Source organism: Hermetia illucens, chromosome 2 (genome assembly GCF_905115235.1).
Source record: "Hermetia illucens chromosome 2, iHerIll2.2.curated.20191125, whole genome shotgun sequence".
Lineage (NCBI taxonomy): Eukaryota > Metazoa > Arthropoda > Insecta > Diptera > Stratiomyidae > Hermetia > Hermetia illucens.
Genome location: NC_051850.1, coordinates 12,620,250 through 12,645,092, shown reverse-complemented (window position 1 = coordinate 12,645,092; position 24,843 = coordinate 12,620,250). Strand labels below are relative to the sequence as shown.

General features: G+C 46.7%; 2 protein-coding genes across 2 annotated transcripts; one reads left to right on the top strand and one right to left on the bottom strand.

The window, feature by feature from the left end:
- Positions 1–443: 443 nt before the first annotated feature.
- On the bottom strand, positions 444–24,837 carry LOC119648156 (COMM domain-containing protein 4). The gene is made up of 4 exons (XM_038049731.1): positions 24,698–24,837; positions 1,062–1,202; positions 757–994; positions 444–687 (listed from the first exon to the last, which is right to left on the bottom strand). The coding sequence occupies exons 1-4, from the start codon at positions 24,698–24,700 to the stop codon at positions 464–466; spliced, it is 606 nt and encodes a 201-aa protein (XP_037905659.1). The 5' UTR covers positions 24,701–24,837; the 3' UTR covers positions 444–463.
- LOC119648157 (leucokinin) lies at positions 11,775–12,830 on the top strand. The gene is made up of 2 exons (XM_038049732.1): positions 11,775–11,841; positions 12,084–12,830. Exon 2 carries the CDS (start codon positions 12,116–12,118, stop codon positions 12,674–12,676), a length of 561 nt encoding a protein of 186 aa, XP_037905660.1. The 5' UTR covers positions 11,775–11,841; positions 12,084–12,115; the 3' UTR covers positions 12,677–12,830.
- Positions 24,838–24,843: the final 6 nt, after the last annotated feature.

The window sequence follows — 24,843 nt, the reverse complement described above, 5'->3', positions numbered from 1 at the left end:
GTAAATTCGCCAAAAACGATGTTCCTTTCTGATAGAAACTTCATGCACCCATTATAGTCAACATTGATGCAAAATTCTTCTCGAAATTAATTTTGAGAACTGAAATTATAGGTTGACAGGATATCCGGAAATGAAAACTGTTCAGTGAGTTGAAGGTTGAAATATACGAGAAGGAGAGAATCTACGGGCGAGCTAATGTGAAACCCTCTCGTGCCCACGATAAGTCGTGGTAATTCCACTAGTATCCGCCAGATTTCTCTTGCGTACTCAAACGGTTCGACGAAAAGCGCAAGTCCGATTTGAAAATGTATACCAAATTCTCTAGCATAAGTTTTTCCAAATTTTACATACGACGAATTATTCTAACTTACCTTATAGTAAATATCTTGATATCTTCCATCACTCTCCGCCTTAGCAAATGAATCTTGAAAATCGTTGATTTCTTTTCTTTCTTCTTTATTCCTTACAAGTCAGCATATTTCTGTTCGTAATTGTAATTCTTCATAATATCATTCACAACTTTAAGTTCACTTAACAGCACAGAAAGATCTGAATCGCGGACTTTAATTTGGTGCGAAGTATTTTTCTCAGCCCCATCAACTATCTCATTTTTAATACTTATGGTCATCTGAGCGCAATCCGCCCGAGATTTGATCACATCACATTTGAAATCCTTCGTGAGATTCACTAGAAATAGAAAAGAATAAAATTTAAAATTGCAAATATGAGTAAAGATGCTGTTATTTAAGTACATACCAAAAAGGCTCCCCTCAGAGAGAATCTTCTGAATATGTTGCCTTTTCTCTGCCAAAACTCGACACAAAACATGGGAATGTTCTTTCGGCAATCCCAGTTGCTGCAACTCCTCACAGAATGCGGTCTCTGGAGCATTATTCCTGGTTGCACTTGCAAGAAGGAATCTCACACAGGAAATTGCCGATTTCGCGAATATGCCATCGGCTTTGGAATCTGTGAGGTCCTTGGTTTTATCTTCCTGAAATTGTGAGTTTTTTTTCAGAATATGCATTTACTTGAAAGTTAGTTCTATGCAAAGAGCTTACTGGAATGTCCTCATTTGCTATGTTCTCCGCTACGATTTGAGCCAATACGCCAAGCTTCATTGAACTGATATTCGAAAGAGTAGAGTGAATTTGGGCAAGGACCCAATCAGGGCAATCGCCATCACCACAAAAGCGGAATTTCTGTAAAGAAAGATAAAATCATTTTTTAACAAGCATTTTCGAAATATTCAACTTTAGAAAAGACAACCCAGAATCAGCAAACAAAGTACGCAGATATTGATAAGTTCGAATCGTATTACCAGGTGGGCTAAAAAGTTCGTAGGCTAACACACACATGGCGCTAATAGTGCTAAATCTGTGCTGAGTACCACCAGGGACCCAAGATGTTTGACAACGTCGCACCAATCGACCGGCAGAACTGAAGCAGCCATCCGGTGAACACCTAACCTACAATTCGTTAAACTTCTAAAATTCCTTTTCGCTTAAATAAAACCGTTGTTGTTACTTTTTCAAGTGCTGGATTCTTTCATCATTGGCGTATGCCATACCTAAGCACTCGAGAACACATTGGTGATACTGCTAACGTAACAACTTGCATTTAAGGATCCCGAATAGCAATTTCTATGACGCCAACGGAGGCCAGGCCTCCATTGCCTCAAGCGTCATAAACGCTCTTGCTGAGGTAAATGCAATTACGCACAAGCTACCCCGCTTTTGGTAAAGCAAGCCAGATCTGTGGTTCGTATGCGTCGAGGCGCCATTCAGAAACAACCGTATTACGAGTAACACAGCGCGATTCGACAGAGTTGTAGTCGAGTTAGATGATGTCAATTCTGGCCAAAGTGGCGGACATTTTAGAGACCTTGCCCGACACTGATAGATACTAGGCGTTTGAGCAAAGGCTTCTCATCGTGTTTGACGTCACCGAAGACAAAAGGACACGCGTGATCTGGAGGTAGACGACCAGCATCCGTCGCAATTCCTGCAGCGTCTGCAGTCCACCGCCAGGAGATCCGTGCCAGAGGTTAGCTATCACCGCAGATCGCGTCGCCAGCGTCTCCGTGCCGAACACCATATCAAGCATTCAGAATGACATTAGCACGCAGCTCATTCCCGAGATCCACTCCTTGGCGAAGCAGGTTGAAGACCTGCGGTTGGAACTAAGCGGCATCAGCGCGCGATCCCCCCGGACAGCTCATCAAATTGTAGCACAGCGTGAAATTGAGGTTAGCAACCAAGTGTGCTATTTTCACAGATGGTTTGGCATCGCGGCGAGACGGTGCCTCTCACTGTGTTCATTTCTGAAGCGGCAGTCGGAAAACGATTTTCTCAAGTATTTTGGACTACTCGTCGACATAAAAAACCGGAAACTCTTGGACCCTGCCACACACGCCTCCGCATTCGGTCAGTCAAGATGTCCACCAGACTGTATCGATTGTCAGCAGGAACTCCCCGTCATCGACGTTATTGAAGAATTTTCCAGTGCTTGCAAACCCTGCATTAAGCACAACTGCCCCTACACACGGTATACGACACTGCGTCACGACCGTCGGCACACCGGTACCAGATCGCCCTCGCAGGTTTAACCCTGAAAAGTTGAAAGTTGCAAAAGAGAAGTTCCAATTCATGATAGGCAAAGGTTAGGTTAGCCCTCTACACCTCGTGCCAAAGAAAGATGGTTCCTGGCGCCGTGCAGAGACTACCACCGACTCAACGCTGTGACCACCCCGAACAAATACCCGATGCGACACATCAAGGATGTCACCATGAACCTTGCTGGCAAAGGTGTGTTTTCCAAAATCGACTTGTTGAAGGCCTTTCATCAAATACCCGTCGCCGAAAGGGATGTCCCCAAAACGGTGGTCACTGCACCGTTCGGTCTGTTTGAGTTTACGGTACTGACCTTTGATCTCCGTAACGCCGAGCAAACCGCGTTTTATGAACGAGGTCTTGCAAGGACTGGACTCTTGCTTTTACTCTATGAACGACATATTGGTTGCATTAGAGTCGAACCAAGAGCACATGGAGCACTTGGGCTTGATTTTCGAACGTCTCACGAAGTTTGGCATCGTCATCAACGTTTCCAAATGCGTTTTCGATGCGAACGAGCTGGTTCCTCGCCACCTACGTCTCGGGTAGATGCAATCCGCAAATTCAAGAAACCGGCCATCGTCAGGGACCTCCAACGATTCCTCGGGACCATTAACTAGTATCGACTTTTCATCTGCAACGCCGCTACGCTGCAAGCCTCCTCAACAAATACTGCCCTAGGATCAAGAAGAGAGACAAGACCGTCATCGCGTGGAAGCCAGATGCCGAAGATGCCTTCGAAGGATGCACAAAAAGCCTAGCAATCGGCGGAGGCCTGTAGCAACAACAAAATAAACAGTGGCTCCCGTTAGCTTTTCATCAAAAGAAACTCTTCGGCCCGGAAGCGAAATATAGCGCGTACGACCATGAGCTGCTGGCGTTTAACAGCAGGGTCCGTCACTTCCCTCATTATCTAGAGAATTACGAGTTCTTTGTGTTAACAGACCATAAGCCGGCACACGCATTTGATCAGTCAGCCCACAAAGTTTCGCCGCGAGAACCGCAGCTACATATCTCAGTTTACAACGGACTTTCGTTTCATTCCTATCTCAAGCAACGAAGTAACAGACGCACTCTCCCGTATCGAAACCATCGAAATGACTACCTTCATCAGCGAAGATAAACTGTCCTATGAGCAATCTCTGACCACGGAGCTACGGAATCTGCTTCGTGACAACACCACATCCCTGAAGCAGATACGCAAACGCTGCGGTTCAGACAAGGAGATGGTCTGCGATGTGTCTCTTGGATGTTTGCGCCCATTCGCCCCGCATCGTTACGTAGGAAAATATTCGACGTTTTCTATCTACCGGCCCATCGGACGGCCGTTCCACGTGCAGAAACATCTCAAAGAAGTTCGTGTGGACTAGAATGAAAAGGGACGTCCGTATTTGGGCCTGCGCTTGTATGTCATGTTAGTCGAAGATTTCTCGCCACCAAACAAACCCGCTCCAGACGTTTCCGGTACTCAATGAGCCTTTTCAACACGTCCATTTAGACCTCGTAGGTCCGTTGACTGTTTCAGGTATCGCTTGACTGTAATCGACCGGCTCCCCAGGTGGTCTGAGGCTATTTCATTTCTGACCAGACTGCAGACTCCGTGGCCTTCTACAACAAGTGGGTTGCACGCTACGGAAAGCCTCGTAGGATAACAACAGACCAGGGTACTCAATTCTAGCCGGCTTTGTTCAAGTCACTAACCAACTTCATCGAATGCTCTAGGGCCAGGGCGTCGCCTTATCATCCCGCGTCAAAAGGAATTTTCGAACGTTTGCTTCGCACACTTAAGGCCGCAGTTATATGCCATGGGAAAAACCCTGCCTGGCCAGCCATACTGCCGACCGTCCTATTGGGACTTCGTACTAGCTACAAGGAGGACCTGGGTGCTTCGTGCGTGGAGATGATCTAGGGAGCTACCATGTCGCTCCCAGGAGAATTCCTCGTTCCCAGCAATGAATCAATGGGCCCTCACGGGTTCCTTCCCAATTTGCGGAACGTTATGCGCGGAGTCCGCCCAGTACCGACGACCCACCGAAATCGACGGAGAACCTCCGTGAATAAATCTTAGCAGATGCACTCACGTCTATCTGACCGTGGATGCCATACTGCGTCGTTATACTCTGGACCATAAAGTCCTTCAGCGTCTATCAGACATACTTTACGAAGGACGTGAACGGATGCCGAATTAACGGCTCTACTGAGAGACTCAATCCAGCGATCGTGAAAGCGGAAGCCGATCTGCAGCCGTCATCGGAGAATATTTTCCAAGCAGTCCTCGAAAATCTACCTTACTCCACCTCGGGACTATCTACTCAAACTACGTCAACGAGTCGCGTGAGACCATCGACGCAGCGTATTGCTTATTCAGAAATGACGGCTAGGCAGCATAGCCCTATCAATCCTCTCCCCGTCAACACAAGGAGGTATACGCTAAGCAGGAAGCACGTCCAATAACAACAACAGCAAACACAGAAATCAATAAAGGAGGAAAATAAGCGGCATTCGGGATACACCGGGAATCTTCAAAAGACTCTGGCCTGGACACACCGGAGTATAGGATTTTTAACTACTAAAATCAGAATATGTGCGCTGGGTCATCCAGGACCCCATCGAATTTGGGCACCCAGGCGAGGTGTCCAATTTAAACCTTTACAGGTATTAATGGTCTATGGCCAATGAGAGACTGGGTGAGATCACAATTGGTCTTCCCACGCTTTCTCTCCAGCCAGTCCCTGATAGAAGGGATCAACCTGTAAGTCCGACGGCCCTTTTCTGACTGGTTCCATCGCTATTGCCATCTGCTTATGGAACTCTCCCTTTCGGCTTTTTTATGTTAGCTGTGGCAAAGGAGAGATGGGCCTGGCATTATATATCGTCCTCGTCTCGTCTGCCAAAATATCAATCGGCATAATTTTCATCTGAGACGGCCTCAAAGGGAAATCACACCCTTGGCGCGATTCTTCTGTCGACTGCGCTCAGCATACAGCAAGATGGAACTCACCACCCTAGCTATGAGCAACCTGCAAGTATGCCGCAGGCCTTCTACATTGGGCATCATACTTGCTAGAGCTGGATGCTTTTTCGCAACTATACTCTATGCCCTGCTTGAAATTGAGCGTTGCACCTATTATCCATCCCAAATATTTGATGGCTGCCTCGGAAGTGATGATATGATTCCCAATTCTAATGCGGGTGTAATTTCTCTTGCGGCGCTTGGTCTTCTCATCCGCTAGGGCCAGTCCAGTACTCGCTAATCAAACCTTAACATTACTGATTGCTTCGCTTGAATAAAATTCAGCGTTTTCGACAAGCTTTGCGACCGCAGTCAGTGCTATGCCACCACCGTGCCTTCCTCCGGAACCGAAACGTTAAGTACATCCTTGTACATAATGTTCTACAGAAGTGGATCCAGTGTAAAGTCCTATAGGGAATTCGCGGATACTCCTTGGGTCCATCATCGGTGTCATACTAAAGCGTCCGTTTTCGTAAGTAGGTATTGATCATAGCAACAAGATAGGTGGGAGAACCATGTATCACCAGAGACTTTCGTATAAGGTTCCAATTGACCGAATTGAATACATTCCTCACGTTCTAGGTCACCATCACGCAGTATTTGTTTGCACAACCTCTTCCGTTAATTGCATTTTCGGCTAAGCTAGTAACCATCTTGATGGCATCCCATCTTCCGATCTGAAAGGCTTTCTTGGTTCTCTAAAACCGGAAATAATCTAATCTTAATTACCCGCTCCAACTTTTTTTCTGAAGTATCTGAAAAACATATGGGTCTATAGGAAGTTGGTTCCCATGGAGGTTTACCAGTCTTAGGCATTTCTAATGACTGCCGGAATCAGTGTTACATGCAAACGTCGCTGGATATCAGTACCTCGCTCTTTCGGAAACTAACCGCTGGATGATTTTTAACGTAAGGATAGGAAACGTGATTTGCTGAGGTCAACAGTCTGTGAATCATCCCGTCACGACTTTATAGGCGCTACCCCTCGGGTTTAGGTGTTTAAAACATTCCTACGCTGGATGGCGAGCTTGAGGTTGTGTCGATCTTCTTTATTGGCATGCTCCTGTTGACCCTGATTGATCCTACTTCCCGTCCGCTGAGCCAGTCGTCTGGCTCGGTGGCAAGTCGATGGAAGCCTGACTAGTTCACTATACCACCAGTAACTGGATCTTCTAGTGGGGAATGAGCATCTCCAAGACATTGATGCGTCGCCTGCTTTAGCGATGCAGTGTGTGGCATGGAGAGCTCTATCTGCTTTGCTAAGCTGGTCTAGCCACACTCTTTAACGGAATCTACTCTCTATACCAAATTATCATTTGTTGGTTTCGGTGGGCTGGCTGCAGCTTTGAGGCATACTCCTACTAATACTACTGCTTTGACACGACACGCAGATATCCTTTCAATTGTCACACTAAAAACTGATTGCCTTCTTTGGAATCTTCACAATATCCCTCAGGCGCTGCGGTAAACAACTCTGCGGGTAGAGCGCCAAGCCCAGCGGCTTTAGTCAGTTTGAGTGCATTAATGGCCGAAATTATTTCCCTTCTGCTTGAAGAAATGGTGACTAGCAATGACTTTCACAAGAGGAAGAACTTCACCGGGTGTGATACGGTTGAGAACCGTGATGAAGTGTTCTTTCCACCTCTTCAGTTGCTCGTCATTGTGGATAAGGAGTCGACCGTTAACGTCCTTCACAGAAGCATCGAATGATTTACGACCACATGCAAGCTCTTCCATTCCACGATTCCGCAGTCAGGCAAATCTTATGGGGTTCCTTCGGGTCGTGACCGACACCTGAGAAAAGAGCGTTTTTTATGGTGGCCCAATGCTCGTTGATATTCTCAGGTGCGTTGCTCTATGTATCTGCCGTTCAATATACAAGGTGGCTCTTCCACTGTGGAGCGACAGCTGGATCATACAAGCGGTCGTATCGGTATATCAACTGCCATGCACTAACGGAGGACAAAAATGATACCATTAAAGATGAATTCCATACCCGACTGGACAGAATTTTTGACGGGTTGTTTTCCAATGATATCAAAGTATTATTAGGAGACTTCAACGCTAAAATTGGTAACGGCCTATTCCATAGAGGCATAACAGGAGCGCAGAGCCTCAATAATGAAACAATTGATAATGGCCAAAGACTCATCGACTTCGCCAGCAGCAAAAATTTAGTCGTAAACTCCACTTGTTTCCCCCATTAGGACTCATAAAATGACGTGAGCATCACCAGACGGACAGACATTCAATCAAATCGACCACGTCCTTCTCGAAAAAAGAGCTGCTTCAAATATACTGGACGGGAGGACGCTACGAAGTGCTTACAGTGACTCGGACCATTCCCTGTCGAATAGCTAAAAACAGCCATAGCCACAGGAGCTGAACTCCTAAAATCAATGTGGCAAAGTTCAAAGACGCCACGGTCAAAGTGGCTTATATGGCGACAATCAAGGTACATTTCGATGCATTACCTCATGCTGGCCGTGAGGAAAAAAGTGACGAAATGCGGCGAAATATTAGGGATGGTATACAGAGTACAGCTAGAAACATCCTTGGGCATGTTCAGTGTGGTCTACCTGGGAGCGATTACCAAGAGAAACGAAGCTTACCGACTACTAATCGAAAAACGAACCCTAGAAGACAAGTATCACGAACTAAGGCGATATGCTAAAGATTTTAATATTTAACGACAGTTTGAAGAAAGACGACTTACGAGTAGCATTTAGCACAGTAAAACACATGAGGATAGCTTTTAAACTGCGAACAACCCTCTGTAGAGATCAGAATAGCAATATCATCAGCGACACGACTCAAATAAAAGAAAGATGGGCTCAGTATTTTCAAGACTTCTTCAAATCAACGACGTCACCTTTCTACCCTTTTGTCATTCCGGATGACCCAAACGGAGAACAGGTGCCCACACCCTCCACTTTGCATGAAGTAGAGGCAGCTTTGTTTAAATTAAAATCATATAAAGCTCCCGGAATCGATGCTATCTCAACCGAGCTGTTAAAAGGAGAGGGAACAGAGCTCACCAGACGAATCTACAAACTAATCAGCAGAATTTGGCCAATCGAACCTGATGACTGGAGGAAAAGTGTAATTTGTCCAGTGCACAAAAAGCGTGATCGTCTGCGTTGCGAAAACTACAGGGGATCACAGCATTGAGATCCCCCCCCCCCCCCCCACGTGCTTCAAGGTGCTGACGAATATAATCGACCAACGACTGAGAGAGTATACAGACAACATTATTAGGGAATACCAGGATGGTTTCAGTTCCGGACCATCGACAATGGACCTGATGTTCGCAGTTCAGCAGGTGCTTGAAAAATGCTGGGAATATGACATCAAGTGCACCAATTGTTGACTTCTGTCATAGTGTAAATAATCTGCACAGATTAATGATCAACCTAAAACTGCCATCGAAGCTAGTCCGGCTAGTGAAAGCCACACTGATAAAAAGGCTTTGCTATAGTGTCAGGACTTAAGCCAGGGGATAGTCTCGGCTCACCTCCTTTAAGAGATGAGGCTGGTACTAGAATACGTTGTTAGAAAGGTGGCCTCAGTTGGTACCAGACGTACGTTACTGGTAAAATCTGCGCAACTGATGGTGTACGCAGACGACATGTATATTCTTGCCCAATCGATGCTTCGTGCGAAGGAAGTGAGCAGAGTCCGCAGCAAGTGAAGTGAGGCTCAAGGTCAATGGGTCCAAAACGAAATACATGACCCAAATTCGAAAGGCGCAATGAGTGAGGGTAATTTCGAACAGATGGACCAAGTCGTCTACCTAGGATCCCTACAACTGCTCATAAAACATTTTATGGGCTCCTACCCATAATGAGAGCGAGAAAAGCACACAGATGCAATAAACTACGCATCTTCAAGATATTAATTCGTTCCGTGCTGCTGTATGGATGCGAGACGTGGACCTTGACGCAAATGTCGGAAAAGCAGTTCGATTTCTTCAAGAGAAAAGTCCTCCGGAGCCGCAAATCAGATGCAATCATGAATTGTATGAATTACTTGACACTCCACCAGTATCGACACTCGTCTCTCTGGTTTTACGTGGCTACCTGTCTTGGGGATTTCATCCCACGGTAATTTTGTGACCACAATCAAAGCCCTGCTGTATTAAGCTATAACGGTACTAGTCTATACCGAGTGCATGGCTCAGAAGTACGGATCCCGTGTTGAAACGTAACACCACGTCGAAGCCTGAAGGTCTCTGTTTGCTTGAACGTAACCACAACCCCTATAAAGCTCCCACTGGGGGATCAACCGCTACAACCGCGCTGAACGCACATACAATAGGAATTCTCCCAAAGTATGTGAATTTAGGGGCTATCCTGGTTTCCATGGTACCAATATACCCCTGGTAAGGTTTCGTCACCTATTGCCGTTTCAGATGAGTCTCCGTGCAGATTCGGTTCAATGTAATACAGCGTCTCTCAGTGTCACCACTATGGAGGTTTTCCTCGACCACTTGGTTTTTGTTTGGCTAACACCGCTACCTCTGAGCACCATCAGCATCGATACTAGTTCAAATTCGGAAATTGCAATGGGCTGGTCACATCGAACGAATGCACGAGGGAATGTTTCTGAAAGGAGTGCTGAAAGGCATAACCGATGATAGCCGACCAAAAGGGAAGCCAAGGAAATGTTGGGAAGACCCAATGGACGCAGATTGCAGATCAATTTTAAGATTTTCTTACTGGAGGACATGGTCTTTGGATCGAAATAATTGGAGACGATGCATCCGAGAGGCCAAGGCTCGATTTGGGCTGTAACGCCATCGAAGAAAATTTTAAAATTTCCATCCCTTTTAGTCGCTTCTTGCAACAAGCAGGTACCGAAACCTTTTACATGCTGGAAATAGCTCTTGAAAGTTTGAGTTCCTTGAGTTCCCCGAGTAAATAACCTCGTTCGTTCAAATTGTCATTTAACAGCTCGAAATAACAGATGAAAGCAACATATCATTTAATCAGCCCTAACAAGACGGGGATGGAAAGGGGAAGGGGGGTTGTAATACAAATGTCGGTAAAAAAAGGGAAAATAGATGTGCCCACATAATTTCTACCCTGGATTCAGTTTTTCTGGATAATCTTCCTGCCGGGCCCAGCAGATTTCTTTCTACTCTCCAAAAACGAAAAGGCTTACGAACGAAGGAAGATTTGACGATGCAATAGAAACGAAGGTGGGAAAAGTGTATTGCCACCCAAGGAGAATCCTTCGATCGGGCACAGTTTCGTCGTCTAAAAATGGACTTTCAATGAGAAAAATGTATGTGGCCTTCGCATTTATTTTGATTATTCAACGCGTACTAGATTAAAATCCGTACCCCCCCCCCCCCCCTTGTTCCGAAACTGATGATTTATTGGGGTTTATGAATAATAAACAAGGAACATCTGCTTCCCACACAATCATCAAGCCCCGAATATTATCCCAAATCATACGTATGATGGCCATTTGAATTACATATCACACAGAGTAGCTCATCCCAGCCTCCAGTCCTTCAAGCAGATTAAAGCAGAAATGCACCTACTCAAAAACTATCTGACGTTGTTGAGATACAATCGGATAATCGACAACAATAAGCAACATATCTAGTTACTCATTATTTTCTGTGTATCAAAAAGCCAGGACTCACTCTCGTCACTGCTTTGATATTTCCAGCACCCCCACCCCATCGTGCAAATTGTAGTGTTTTTGGAGTCACCGGAGCATAATAATTACAAACATTACAACATAAAAAGTACACATTTCGGATATAGCTCAACAAATAGTATTAATGATTCCAATCACACCAACTCAAAAAGGGATATGCAGTGTGATGTTCTCGTTCGCAGGATAAGGGAATGTCGCCTTCCTCCTTGTGTTTATATAATTAAATTATGTGTCTCTTCTCGTGTTTGGGCTTCGATTCATTTACTTAGCGTTGGCATATTCTGGGCTGAAGGAGCGTTTGAAGTTCAAGTGTTCCCTCTACTCCACAGGATCACAAATAACTCGCAATTAAATCCTTTAACAACAAACATAAAACCAACAGGTTGGAAGAATTGTCAACGAACAACGTTAATTTTTCCAGTTACTGAATTTTATAATGTATATAAAGAGGTAGACTCGCTAGATTCGGCCACAGTTGACAGACAGCATTCCAGCCATTCAGGAGCAGCTGCAGGAATCGAAAGTTCTCGTAGTGTTCGCAATAGTGTAAGTCACTTAAGGGATATCCTTTTGTGTATCTGAATCTTTCATTAGTGCATGTCAGTTGTGTTTAAACCAAGATTTCTAGACTTATAAACGGTGTCAAGCCTCGCATATGGTGCACTTATGTTTCTAGCCCTTATGTTGTGGCTCCTAAGCAAGTTAAGGACGTGTCCTGGATGTTTGACCTAGTGCTCCCCCGATTTGTGAAGTTCAAAGCTTCTCAAAACCTATCATTATCTTTTCAGTTCTGTCTCGTGCGCACACACTCATCACAGCAATGGCTTGGCGCGCCCTTTCGTTCTTCTTGATTTCGAGCCTGACCGCGGCCAGCGCCTATAGCACCGAAGACATCTACATTTGCGACCTTCAATTGAATAACTACAAACGCTTCATGATCAACTTACTCCTGAGTCTAGACGACGTTTGTGACCATCTCAGATATTTGGAATCCGGCAACAATGTTGATACACACTCCCCGGACTACCATCGACACACTTTCAAAAATAAAATCCACGACGACATATTTTCACAAATCTTCAGATTCGCTTACAACGACTTGGACCTGTACATTATGCTTCAGAATGCAGTCATGGAGAGATGCCAGTCAGATGCTTTGGCATCTTCAATGCTGAAGGATCGCGTTGCCCAGAAGAAGAGTGGTACCGACAAGAATGCAGACAGCAGCAATGAGAAGCGGAACAGTGTCATCATTGGAAAGAAGCAACGCTTCAACCCATGGGGTGGAAAGAGGTCTTCGACCCCCTCGAAGATTTCACTATCGGATGTGGTTAGTAACGGACATTTTCCCACCTTATCGGATACCTCATTTGTGTATTGATTCGAATTGGTAAACTGAAATGATTATTGTCAACCAATAAAGTTGAAAAAAGCGTTGTATGAGGAATTATGTATCCAAATAGTGTAAAAAGCTCAACCAGTTGAATAAAATTTGCTCTTGCCACAGATAATTGAACACAATTATTAATAAAATACTTTTTATTATGCATGCACTCAAATTACTGACCTTTTAATGGTAACGATTACTGATTCAGACCGAACGAGGAATAACCCTTTTGAAAAAAAGGGTCGTTATAAGTTAGTCAAGAAACCTCTAGGCACCTTGGGATGTGGATACGTCCTCAAAATGATTGCTTATTTTATAATAAATAAAGCAAACTTTTACATTAGATACTCTGGGTTTGAACAATCATATGGTGTGTGTGTGGTGGGGGAGAAACTACAGCTTCTGAGCACTCAGGCCATGTTGGCCCATTGTACTCGCCGTCCCCATCTAACGGAATATTTCGGATTCGCTAACGTATCGCAGGATTTCGCTTAGTGGATGTGATCCTACCCATCGCAACTGGAGAACATCGGCACCAAAGATCTGATGCCTGATGCGTCCCTAGGGGGGGCATTTCACATAGGAAATGCTCCGTGGATTCCGCTTCCTCATTACAGGAGGGACACGTATCATCTTCGGTAATTCCTATTCTGAACATATGCCCAGCTAGTGAATTATGGCCTGTCAGAATGCCCACAATACTCCTGCATCTTTTCCTGCTTTTCGACAGGATAAACTTTGCGGTACGCATGTTCGGTTCTGGCAGGAGAATTTTGTTGTGTCGAGCAGCATTTAGGCTCTGCCACCTGCCATTGTGGGAAGCTTGTTCCCAGTTTTTGAAAACAGACTTAGCCAATGCTACTGATACTCCAATTGCTGGCTCCGGTCCCGGCATACGGGAGATTGACCCCTCTTTCGTTAAAGCATTCGAGATTTCATTTCCCTCTACGCCACAGTGACCAGGTACCCAGAGTAGTTCCACCGAATCGAATCTTGAGATAAAGTTCAAACGGTTTCTGCATTCCTGAACGATTTTCGAGATGATCAAAGCACTACTCAACGTCTTCAATGCAGCTCGGCCATCACTACAGATTGCGATGCGCCTGCCCTTCATCCGCTCGTCAAACACCCAGTTTGCCGCCCTTAGGATCGCATAAACTTCGGCTTGAAAAAACCCTTGCATATTGTCCCAAAGGAAAAGTTCTCTCTATGCTTCAGGATAACTTCATATCTTTTACCAAACAGATGTATGGGGACACAAGAATCGGAAGGCATTGTAAGAACTGCATTCAGTCCTCCCAGTAACTCTTCCAATGCTTTGTGCCCCCCACATCCGTTGTTTCCCCATAGATCTAATCGAATTAGTCTATGAGCTACTCTCATTGCAGTACTTTGAATAAATATATCCAGGGGCTGCAAATTGAGTAGTGCATTTAGAGCCTCACCGGATGGCAGCATGGCACCAGTGGTACTCAGACACACATGTCGAGGAGAAGGTCCGTCTGCACAGCCCGTAAGCTGTGAGAGCTCGTTTGATCTTTGCCTCTACATGTTTATTCCAAAGTTTTTCATCTAGAATGACTGCCAGATATTTCACTTCTTCGGAGAGTTGAAGGGCAGTACCCTTCATCCCAGGGAGACAAAGTCTATCCAGTTTTCTCCTTTTTGTGAATAACACCATTGTGGTTTTATTTGGATTAACTGAAAGATCTCGATCAACAACAAGCACAGCCACGCATAAACCAAAGAATGAAGAACAGACTTTCCACGCTGGCAAGCATGTTGGTTATCAGTAAGTGAGTCCGACCTATGTGTGTTTCCACGAATGTGACGCTCCGTCTCCGTCTTGACATCAGACACAAGCTCTCTACTGATCCAATGCCACAGATTCTGTTAAATTGAACCCACGGCTTTTGCACCAGAAAGATGTAGGGAAAGTCCTGCAACTTTATCAGTCTCGCTGCCAACAAATAGGAGGAGGCTTAGACATGCTGCAGTTTGATTTGACCAATCTTTATGTTTTTCGACATAAACAGAGCATTCGTCTATTTTCCAATTAGCATCTTGACTGGTTTGCGGTGTCCGGTTTGCATAGATAAGATCCCTCGAACTGGCATCAAGTCAATTCCGTTCACGTCTCTGGCTTCCCTTTCTTCCGCCTGTTCCTTGGAAGGTGTAGGAGAAGTTACTAGCAGGGAGGATTCACTCTGTAGTCCTTTCACCAGTGCGAACCCCTATACGGGGGTTCCGCCCTTGCATGCACTATCCTCCGAGCGTAGCTCCATTGTGGGAGAGCGCACCGAAAATGCTGCAGTTTGCTCTACATTGTGTGAGTCGAAGACCATCATTATTCTTCGCTCTCAAAATGGAGATGATGCTCTACAGTTTCCTGATATGACTGAATTTCAGCCCTGCCACTGAGCACATTCAGACTCTTTTGGTCCAGTTCGAACACCAAGTTGAAACCCTCCACGTTTGTAGGTTTGTCCTTCCTGGCATTAATGAACTTTACCCTCCAGTGTCCAAAGTCCGTGCCCGGGTTCTGTTCACCCAGCATGCGGATGATGTCCTCTGCCTTCCTTTGAGGGCCCGGTAACCAACATCCGGCATGTTCTGCGCAGCTTAGTGTTTACAATAGTGAACTTGGGCCGACCGCCGGAACTCAAAGCCGGGATTGCGTGCTGGAGCCACTTTAAGGCAGCCTCGTCAGTGCACTCCCAATGGAGAAGTCCATCGCGATAACCTTCATTGTTAAATCGTGGCTCCATTCCAGGCTCCAACATTTTTTTCCACAGGCACTCCCGGAGGATGGTAAATTGTCCCTCTGACCATTTTGCCATCGTTGGAGGAAACTCCCACGGCAGCAGTCAGAACAGAGGCTGCAGCTTGCGCGGGACGCGTGGATGTAAACCCTGGTGCGGAGCATAATAAAGCGTTGCCACAGCAAATGTGTTGGTCTTACGCTTCTTGCGCGCATTACCGGATTTCACCGGAATTTCCAGTTTATTCCCACCTTCCTCTCCCAGATTCCGCTTCCCTGCGTCCATCATATGATAGGAGTTTAATTAATTTATCTCTTAACAGCAGACGAAGAAACAGGAGTGATTTCATGCACTTTCCACATCATCTTATCTGCAGCTCTGCAGCATATCCCTGACGAAAGAAGGGGATTCCCCCAGAACCAGGAGTTTTCTGGGGCCCGGAGTAGAAATTTCGGTAAAAAAAGGGATAAAAGGGGCCCTGCATAATTTCTACCCCAGATCCGTATAAATTTCAATCCGTGCCCCGTTTTTCCGCATAATTTTTAATTTTTTCTCCCAACAGCCCTCCCTATTTATCTTTAAGGGACTCTATGGAGGATGCTGGAGCGGGTCAAAAGACGAAGTGGGTTCTGATCACTAATCGTAGGAAAAACTTTATTGTCGACATCCGGCTTAATGATTACGAGGTCGTCTCCGTTATAATGTACTTGTGGGTAATAGTCAAAACAGGGTAAAGTTGCTGGATGGTAACGATCCTTTTTTATTTTCGGACCCACGGTAGGCAGCCGCAGATGACTACCAATCAGCCAACCTGGTAGTGACCTATCGTGTATCGACCTATCGGATTTATGATTTTACAGTCGATTCAGAATGGGTTGCATTAGAGCTGACAGATGTGGCAATCTGTTGCCTTACTACACCAGAGTAACATCTCAGGTTAATGTTACAGCTGTCTCCGTTCCGATATTAACCGTGGCAAAGCTGCCAGTACGTGCAAAGCTGCCATACGGATGGTTGAAGTCGTTACTGTCATGAGTTACCGCTAGCGTGAATTACATTTCCATACCAGTGAAGACGTCTCTCTTTTTTTTCCACGATCATTGCAACCCCATATCAATCACGGATGTCCTCACTTCGGATGCGATCATACCATGTTACGCCACTGACCCAACGCAACATTTTCATGTTCATTACCGCGAGGCGGCGTTTATTGTTTTTACAGTCGATCAGCATTCAGGCACATAGAAGGCGACGGGACAAAATTTTTGATTAGAGACGTTCGTTGAAACTGTGGCGGGGCATCGGAGGCGCGAATCTGGATAGAGTCCAAGGAAGGAAATTTTCCCAAAATGGTGACCACGTACCTTCGGTCTGAAAAGTTTTTTTTTTCAAAAGGGTCAGTTGCATACGGGAAAAAGAAAGTATCGTGCAATAAGCAACAGTTTTAATTAAATTACGGCCGCCAGTGTCTCAAGGTTCGAGAAGTCGGGCGTGCAATTTTCTCGGATTGTCGATTTGATGGTAATTTGCAATCGTAAAATATCAAATATTTATTGGAACCGGTGAAACCAGTTGCTACGAGAAATGAAGCAGCTGGGTGGGGATAAGGTCAGCTCTGAGCTGCTAAAGTCTCTCTGGCTGCAACGACTCCCGGAGAGCACCCATGCCGTTTTAGCCTGCGCGAAATCGGGATCGCTGGAGGTGTTGTCCGCCACGGCCTCGATGGTTTGTTGGTACCATTGGAAATACGGAGTTCAAGCGACTGAATGTACCACCGGATGCACGTTTACCGCAAAAAAAAAAACTAGGCTCGCTGGGTGCCTCGGCGATGACTTTACAATCTTCAACCCACTAAGCAGACATTGCTTTCTGGTTCCACGGACGCTGAGGTGTCGGTTCTCTCTGTACCCCGTCCGAACACCCTATTCTAGCAAAATTTACTCTGCGAGACCTCAGATAAGGGACCCAGGCCTTTCATTCCGGTCGATTTTCACAGGGAAGTATTCCACGTGATTCACGATCTTGTGCACCCAAACATCAGGACGACGAACCGGTTAGTCATTGATAACTATTTCTGACCGTCCATGAACGACGTAAACTCTTGGGCCAGACAGTGCATCGCGTGCCAGAAGTGCAACGTCAACAAGCACGTTCGAAAGAAAGTAGGTGTATTCCCTCGATCAACCAAGCGCTTCCAAACCATCCATCTCGACATCATCGGCCGTTTGTGAGACTCGCACGGTTACAAATATTGCCTCACAATCATCGACAGGTTTATGCGGTGGGCTGAAGCCTCTGTCGGTCATTACGACACAATAATAGACCGAGGCCCTCTGTCGAGAGTGGATTCCGCGCTTTGGTGTTCCAGCCGTTATTATCACGGACCAGGAGATGCAATTCGAATCTACTCTGTTCGCGAAATTAGCAAAGCTCTTGGCTTCGAACGGCATAGGATATTGCATACCATCCGCAGCCCAATGGTAGGCTGAAGCGTTGGCACCGGACGCTAAAGGCCGCCTCAATGTGTGTGCGACTATCCGTCGTGGACTTGGTCCTTGTCTTTCGTCCTTCTCGGCCTCCGTACAGCCCAGCGAAAGGAGTCCGCGGCCAGCCCCGGAACCTACGCCTCCCCGCCGACCCTATACTGGACATCAGAGCAGGGTTAAGCGACATCGGTGACCAACACCCCCGGGGATCTTGAGACGTGTGACCAGGTCCTCATGAGGGTAAATGCCCTGCGGTGGCCGCTGCAATCACCATACGAGGGCCCCTTTAGAGTGCTAGAACGAGGCGAGCACCCGTTCAAGCTCGACGTTGAAACAGTAGGAAGGTCCACTATCCAAGTGGAGAAGACAACTACTAGTGAGAGAGGGAGTAGCACTGTGACGACCAAAATAGAGAGACCCCATCGAGCACGAGGTCAGAAAGGCACGAGAAAAGATGATAAGATCCGGGCTGTTAGACACTCAATTCTCTCGAAAAAATATTGAAGAACTCACCGATTAAGCAGAAACACTAATGATGAGGAAGATGCAGAGAAAGAAAGGCTTCTCAAAAAATGCGGGGCGTCTAGCGAAACATCGCTATGGATGTCGAAAAAGTGGAGACAGAGGAACTCCTGGACCTTATCACACAACAATACTGAGGAGTGCCCACTCTTCACTGTAAAGGGCTTAAAAGGAGCAGTCCTATCTATGAACGTTAAAAAGCATTTTAGCAGGTTTTTTCAACGAAGTGCTAAAACTTTTATCTTGGTATAAGCCAGACTTATCACTCAGCCCGTTTGGCGCAGTGGTTGTTTTTCTCTTCTGCTGGATAAACAAAGACGACCTCGAGTCCCCGCATGTTGGACATTGCGGGGAAATTGCTTTAGAAGGTCATTAGGCCAAAATTGGTTGACGAAATGAAATGGTCATGCACCGAGTCAGCAGATGACTAAGCATGAATTCTCTCTAGCTCTGGAAAAAAGCAGAATCTGTACTTCTGACCAGGGAGAGGGTTGCCACCGTCCTTCCTATTCAGGTTAGTGAAATCATGGTCTTGTCGAAGTAGGCGGTGAAACAACTTGGCGAGAAGCCTTGCGAGTTGCGTCCGCCTATCGTAACGCCTCGGAGCAAGTAGTAATGGTGACACCAGGAGTTATTCCGATCACTCTTCACGCTGCAGAGCGGAGGCCTATATACCTCAGAAAAGGATAGGGAAATAAGAAAGCCGTCGCTTGTGAGAGAGCCCGTAATTACAGCGCATGGCAGCAAACTTGAAAAAGAAAAGAAAAACTGTGCCACTATCAAAGACATGCGGCCGCGGTTCAATCGGAAGCACGATGAGGTTGACTCTTACACCTTTAGCGGGTCGCTTACGAAAAATAGAGTGATATCCCCGAGATACCCGAGAAAGTAATTCTGACCAGGGGGTCAGCTGGCAGTATACCAGCGTCCTAGGTAGTATCCTTGAGAAAGCCTCTCAGTGAAGAGCGAAACCTGAATGACCGGTACACGTCGGAACACACTGGGAGTCCCGGAGCCGTCGGCATTCTGCTGACATAAATGAGGTGATGTGAGTCTAGCTCTGCCAAGGTGGTGGCTGTGACATGTATCAGGAACCAGCCCCTTGGAGACCCTGGTCGGGTAGTGTGCATTGAAACGGTGTTAGTATACCGCGTTGCCCCCAGCAAGTGCTGATCCGTCCGGGAGTTCCGTGATCAGATAAGCGAAGGTCAGGCCTCAGGGAACTGGGGTAGCGACTTTGTCCCCGAGGATACACCTGTTCTTAACTATTCCGGCCCGTTTCCTTGCACAAGATGCGCTGGTGAAAGTTCCATGGAGAGAAAAACGACGAAACATCAGGGAAAGAGGAAGAGCTGACTGCGTTTGGGCGCAGCACGAAAATGCGTCGCTCAGCGCAGCGACAAGCAAATATAGTGTCCATGTTCCGGAAAAAAGCCCAATTAGAATCACTAGTCCTGAGCAGACGAATTCGGAGCGGAAGACGCGTGGAAAGCAGAAACAGCCGCACTTCCCGCTGAGAACATTGCCATCGCCAAACGGATCGTAGACAACCCACTACAAGTCGACTGTGGAAAAAGCGAAAAGAGGAAGACGTGCCTAAAGGAGACTTTTTCCAAGTAGTTTCCAGGGCCCAAAAAAAAAGTAGGATAAAAAGAAACAACTGGCCATGCCCCCAGAGACCTGTCTGTCTGCCTTGTCTGGGACAAGAAGGCTACAAACCAAAAGCCAATAACAGAGAAGATGAGGAAACAAAGAAGGACTGGACCTTTGGCTCTCCTCATTAAGTCGATGGAAAGCAAGACATTTGCGGAAGTCCTTAGTGAAATCTGCTATAAGATGAAGCCCGAAGGCAAAGAAACAGAAGTGTGTTCCATACGGAAAACGAAAGATGGCGCAGTCCTCATCGAACTAGGCCCGAAGTCGTCAAGGGATTACTGGGGCAGAAACCTCTCGTTTCTAGTTGTGCTCTCTAGAAACCGATCTTTAGGGTGGAACTAGGAAGGACTAGAGCGCGACTAGCATGATCCGCATTCTACAAATTTAAAACGCACCGGAGTACAACGGCTTACTAGCTACTAGCGCAGTTCGCTGCAGAGGTAAAAACTGATCTAGTGCTAATCAGTGAGCAATACCGGAACAGCGAGCCGGCTTCATGGCATTTCCACTTATCGGATACCGCTGCCACCTGGGTTCTTGGCAGCGTTTGACTTCGTGTGCTTGCTTAAAGCCGAGAGAATGACTTTGTTGCGATGGAGTGTTTAGGGATAACGTTTTTAGCCTTTACCTGACGCCAAATGAAACGATGCCAGACTTTCGGCACCGGCTTGATGCTCTGGAGGACGCCGTTTCGGGCACGGAGGGGCGAATCCTGGTAAGCGGTGATTTTAATGCTAGAACCCTTGAATGGGGCATGCCTCAGCCAGACTCCACAGGGAAACAGATCCTGGAAATAATGGCAAGTGCTGAGCTCATAGTTTTAAACACCGGATCCACACCGACGTTTCAGCGCCCAGGCTGCGGAGGAAGCATTCCTGGCATCACTTTTGCGTTGAAATCTCTGGCACCATCGGTAGACGGGGAGCGAGCTCTAGAAGTGATCAGTAGTACATCGCGTTCAAAGTGATTACTTCTCGGCGTGCACCAACCTGGCGCTCCCCCTGCGTGTCAAATGTCGCGATGGTTAACATGGGGAAGTTCGTTGAAGCAGCTGTCGTAACTTCAGTGATGAACCCGATAACGACAGCGTGTGAAGTTTCCATGGCGCGGACGGGTCCCAGTTGGGGCAAACCTTCTATGTACTGGTAGACGGCACAAATTGCCGATCTACGAAGGGAGTGTTATAAGCTCCACCGTCTGGCAGAACGTGGCGAATGCCAGCAAGGGGGGATGCGACATGGAGGCAGAATATAGAGCAGCAAAAAGGAGAGCAAAGCTCGCGGCTGGCAGAACGTGGTCAACGAGGTGAATGAGAACCCGTGGGAACTTGGCTATAAACTTGTCACCCCGAAAATCGGGCGTCTGTGGAAGCCCTGTATACTAAGTGCCGATGGACCGCCTTGTACGGGCCTTATTCCACAAACATCCCATGCGGGTTGATGTCAATAGCGTAGAAAGCGTCGAAAATTGTACCCTTTTCACAATAAGAGAATTCTAAGAAGCGGTTCTCACCACGAAAAACAAGAAGGCGCCAGGTCCTGATGGTACCCCGGCGTAAGTTAAGAAAATGATGTTCTGCGCATTTTCCTTCTTTGTCGATGGAAGGTAGCGAGACTAGCTCTGATTAGCTAGGGACAAGGAGACCCGGAGCTGCCGTGTGTATACCGATTGCTGTGTATGCTTGATACGGCCGATGATCCATGGTCATGGATGCGATTCATCGAACCGAGGCCCACAGCCGCCAAGTTCGCCCTCATAACGCTCGATGTCAGAAATGCCTTCAACTCCGCAAGATGGAGAGATATGCTAAGCAAATTTGATGAATTAATTTCACGTGCCAAGCACCGATCGTGGAAAAATTGCGAGAGGTGTCTTCGATGGTATGGTCACGAAATTCGTGCTAACGAGAATTCACTTGCCAAGATTGGTCGGAACGACGAAGTCGATGGCAAACGACCAAAATGCAGGCCGAAACAACGGTGGCTTGGTACGCTGAATGGGGATTTAAAAGCCTCGAGATTGCACCCAGATGAGGCATTTGATAGAGGCAAATGACGAAACCGATCACGACGAACCGACCCCGCTTGTGAACGGGACAAAGGCTGAAGAAAAAGAAGATTCCACGTGGCAAGCTATCTCTTGCGGATATTGAGGGATTATCTGAAAGACCGCTCCCTGCCCTAGGAGTCGCTAGAGGGCCAGGGAAGAATGGAGATCACGCCGAGAGTACACAGGGATCCATCCTAGGATCGGACCTCTGGAACGCTCCCTATGATAGTCTGCTAAGACTCAACATGCCAGAAGAGTCGCACCTGGTCGTTTATGCAGACGACAATGCGGCTCTTGTTGCCGGACGCACTGTTGAACAGGCGCAAAGCAGACTTGGCATATTGATGCGACGGGTAAGCGGATGGATGACTGTCCATGGTTTCGACTTTGCGCTGGAAAAGACCGAAGTATATTGACGAGAAAGAGAATCCCGACCCTGCGTCCCATATCGGTCAGCGAGTTAACTATAGAGTCAAAACCAACGGTTACCTTCGTTTAATGCTCGACTCGAAGATGAGCTTCTTCGAGCAAATCAAAACAGCAGCGAACAGGGCTGCAGCTGGAGTCTCGGCCTTGAGTCGGCTAATGGCCAATGTTGGGGGACCTATATCTAGTAGGAGACGTCTCCTTATGCTAGCAACGCAGTTGGTTCTGCTCTATTGCGCCGAGCTATGGGCTGATGTCCTCGACTAGAAGGTGCATCGTAAGCGCCTTGCTCAAGTGCAAAGCCGGGGAGCTTTCTGAGTGGCCTTTGTTTATCGCGCTGCCTCAGAACCGGTCGTGGTAGTGATCTCCGTTGTCCTCCTAACTAAGAAGCGTAGAGCTATCTGCCGCTGCAAGGCCGAAAATTTAAGAGAGTTGGTTACCCGTGAAGAACGTCACCTATCCTTACCAAATGGCAACTTTCATGACAAAATGAGCCAAGAGGCAGATGGACTGCGCGGCTTGTCGACAATTTACATCCGTGGCTAAACCATGCACGTTGAGATTGATTACCCAACTTTTAAGTGGCCATGGAAGTTTTCAATCTTAGCTGAAAAAGATTGGGAAAGCGCGATCTCTTAATTGTGTGTTCTACAATGAAATGGTGGACGACGTCAAACACACCTTTTTCTCTGGTAAAAGGTAGTACGGCTTTCGTCTGAAGCTTTATGCCGACACAGGGGGAGATATCTACATACAACATTGTCAGAGAGATTCTGAGGAGCGCCGGCAGACGGAGTCGTGTTGAAAATTATGTTCGGAAACTTCTTGTTGCGAAGAAAATTGAGCTCGACCGACAGAGAGACCGGATGGCAAGGGGTTCCCTGAACTAACAACTCCTTCTCTTCTCCTCCAGCTGATGAAAGGAATTCCCTGACTTGAGGCTAATTCTCTGATGACAACGAGGTGTTTGGTTGGTAGTCCGACGATGTTCTGTTGCGAGAGTCCAATACTCTGTGCGTAAACGCATTCCCTTATTCTACTCCCCCTCAAAAAAAATACTGCCGGTTCTGAGATAGTGCGATATAAGGACGCCCCAATAAAGCTCCCGGCTTATGATACACTTCCTTGTCAAGAGCATCAGCCCATATCTCCAGGCCATAGGACAGGACAGACTGCGTTGCATTCATTGGAAGACGTCACCTGCTAGGTGGTGCCCCTTCAAATGTTGTCATTTGCCGACTAAGGCCGAAACTCTAGCCGCAGCTCAGCTCTGAATCAAGCGTCAATAAGTGTCACAATATGATTGCATAACCAACCAGGCATGACACTTCTGGTATATCGAGTCCTAGCAGATATTGCAACAAGTATTCCCGACGCTCAGCTCTAAGCTGATTCCCTGCACTACTCCGGACGTGATGCGCATCCTTCTCTGGCCCTCGAGCATCTCATAGAGTAAGGAGCGGTCTCTCAGGTAATCCCTCACTATCCGCAAAAGATAGCTATATCTGTCCATCTTCTGGAATTGAAGGTATTTGTGGAATCAAGCGTTACAAGGAGCTATACCCGTTGACCTCCATAATAGCATCCAACTTGGATCTCCCTGCCAAACTGCCTTGGGTATAATTCCCCGGCAGCACTTGTAGCTGCAGCAAGTGTATTCCTGATGCGCCTTTCGAGTCACTTTCTCGGCCGTGTCAAGCTTAAGCAGCGCCGGTACGACGACAATTCAGGGTCTTCTTTTCCTTAATTAATCAGCAACAACATTGCAAAGGAAGTGTACGGAACGGGGCAGCAAGTACTGCTGCCGGGATCCCATAAGGACCTAGCGCCTAAATATTTTTCATAGTGAGAACTGCCTCTTCAAGCTTTTTCAAGGTGAAAAGCGGTCAGCCCTCGAGGCTTACCGTGCTGTTGTCATCAATCCATACGGGATGCATAGGGAATAAACTCTGTTCTGGTGCACACCAGCAATCAGGACACATTCGCATTTGAAATCGACCCCAAGGAGTGTTGTAAGCCGATCAAATGGTGACACACAATTTTCTCAATTGTTAGTAAATAAACTCTTCCTTATAATTTATGTGCTAACATGAAGAATATCTCCTTATTCTTACCATCCTCAAAATCTCACAGAGCACAATTCACAAAATCCACCAACTTCCAAACAAATAACATCTCCAAAGTCTCCACTTGTCATCTGTCCGTGTCAAGATAAAACCGAATCCAAATCTCCAAACCCGCTCAGTCTCTGGCAACGCCC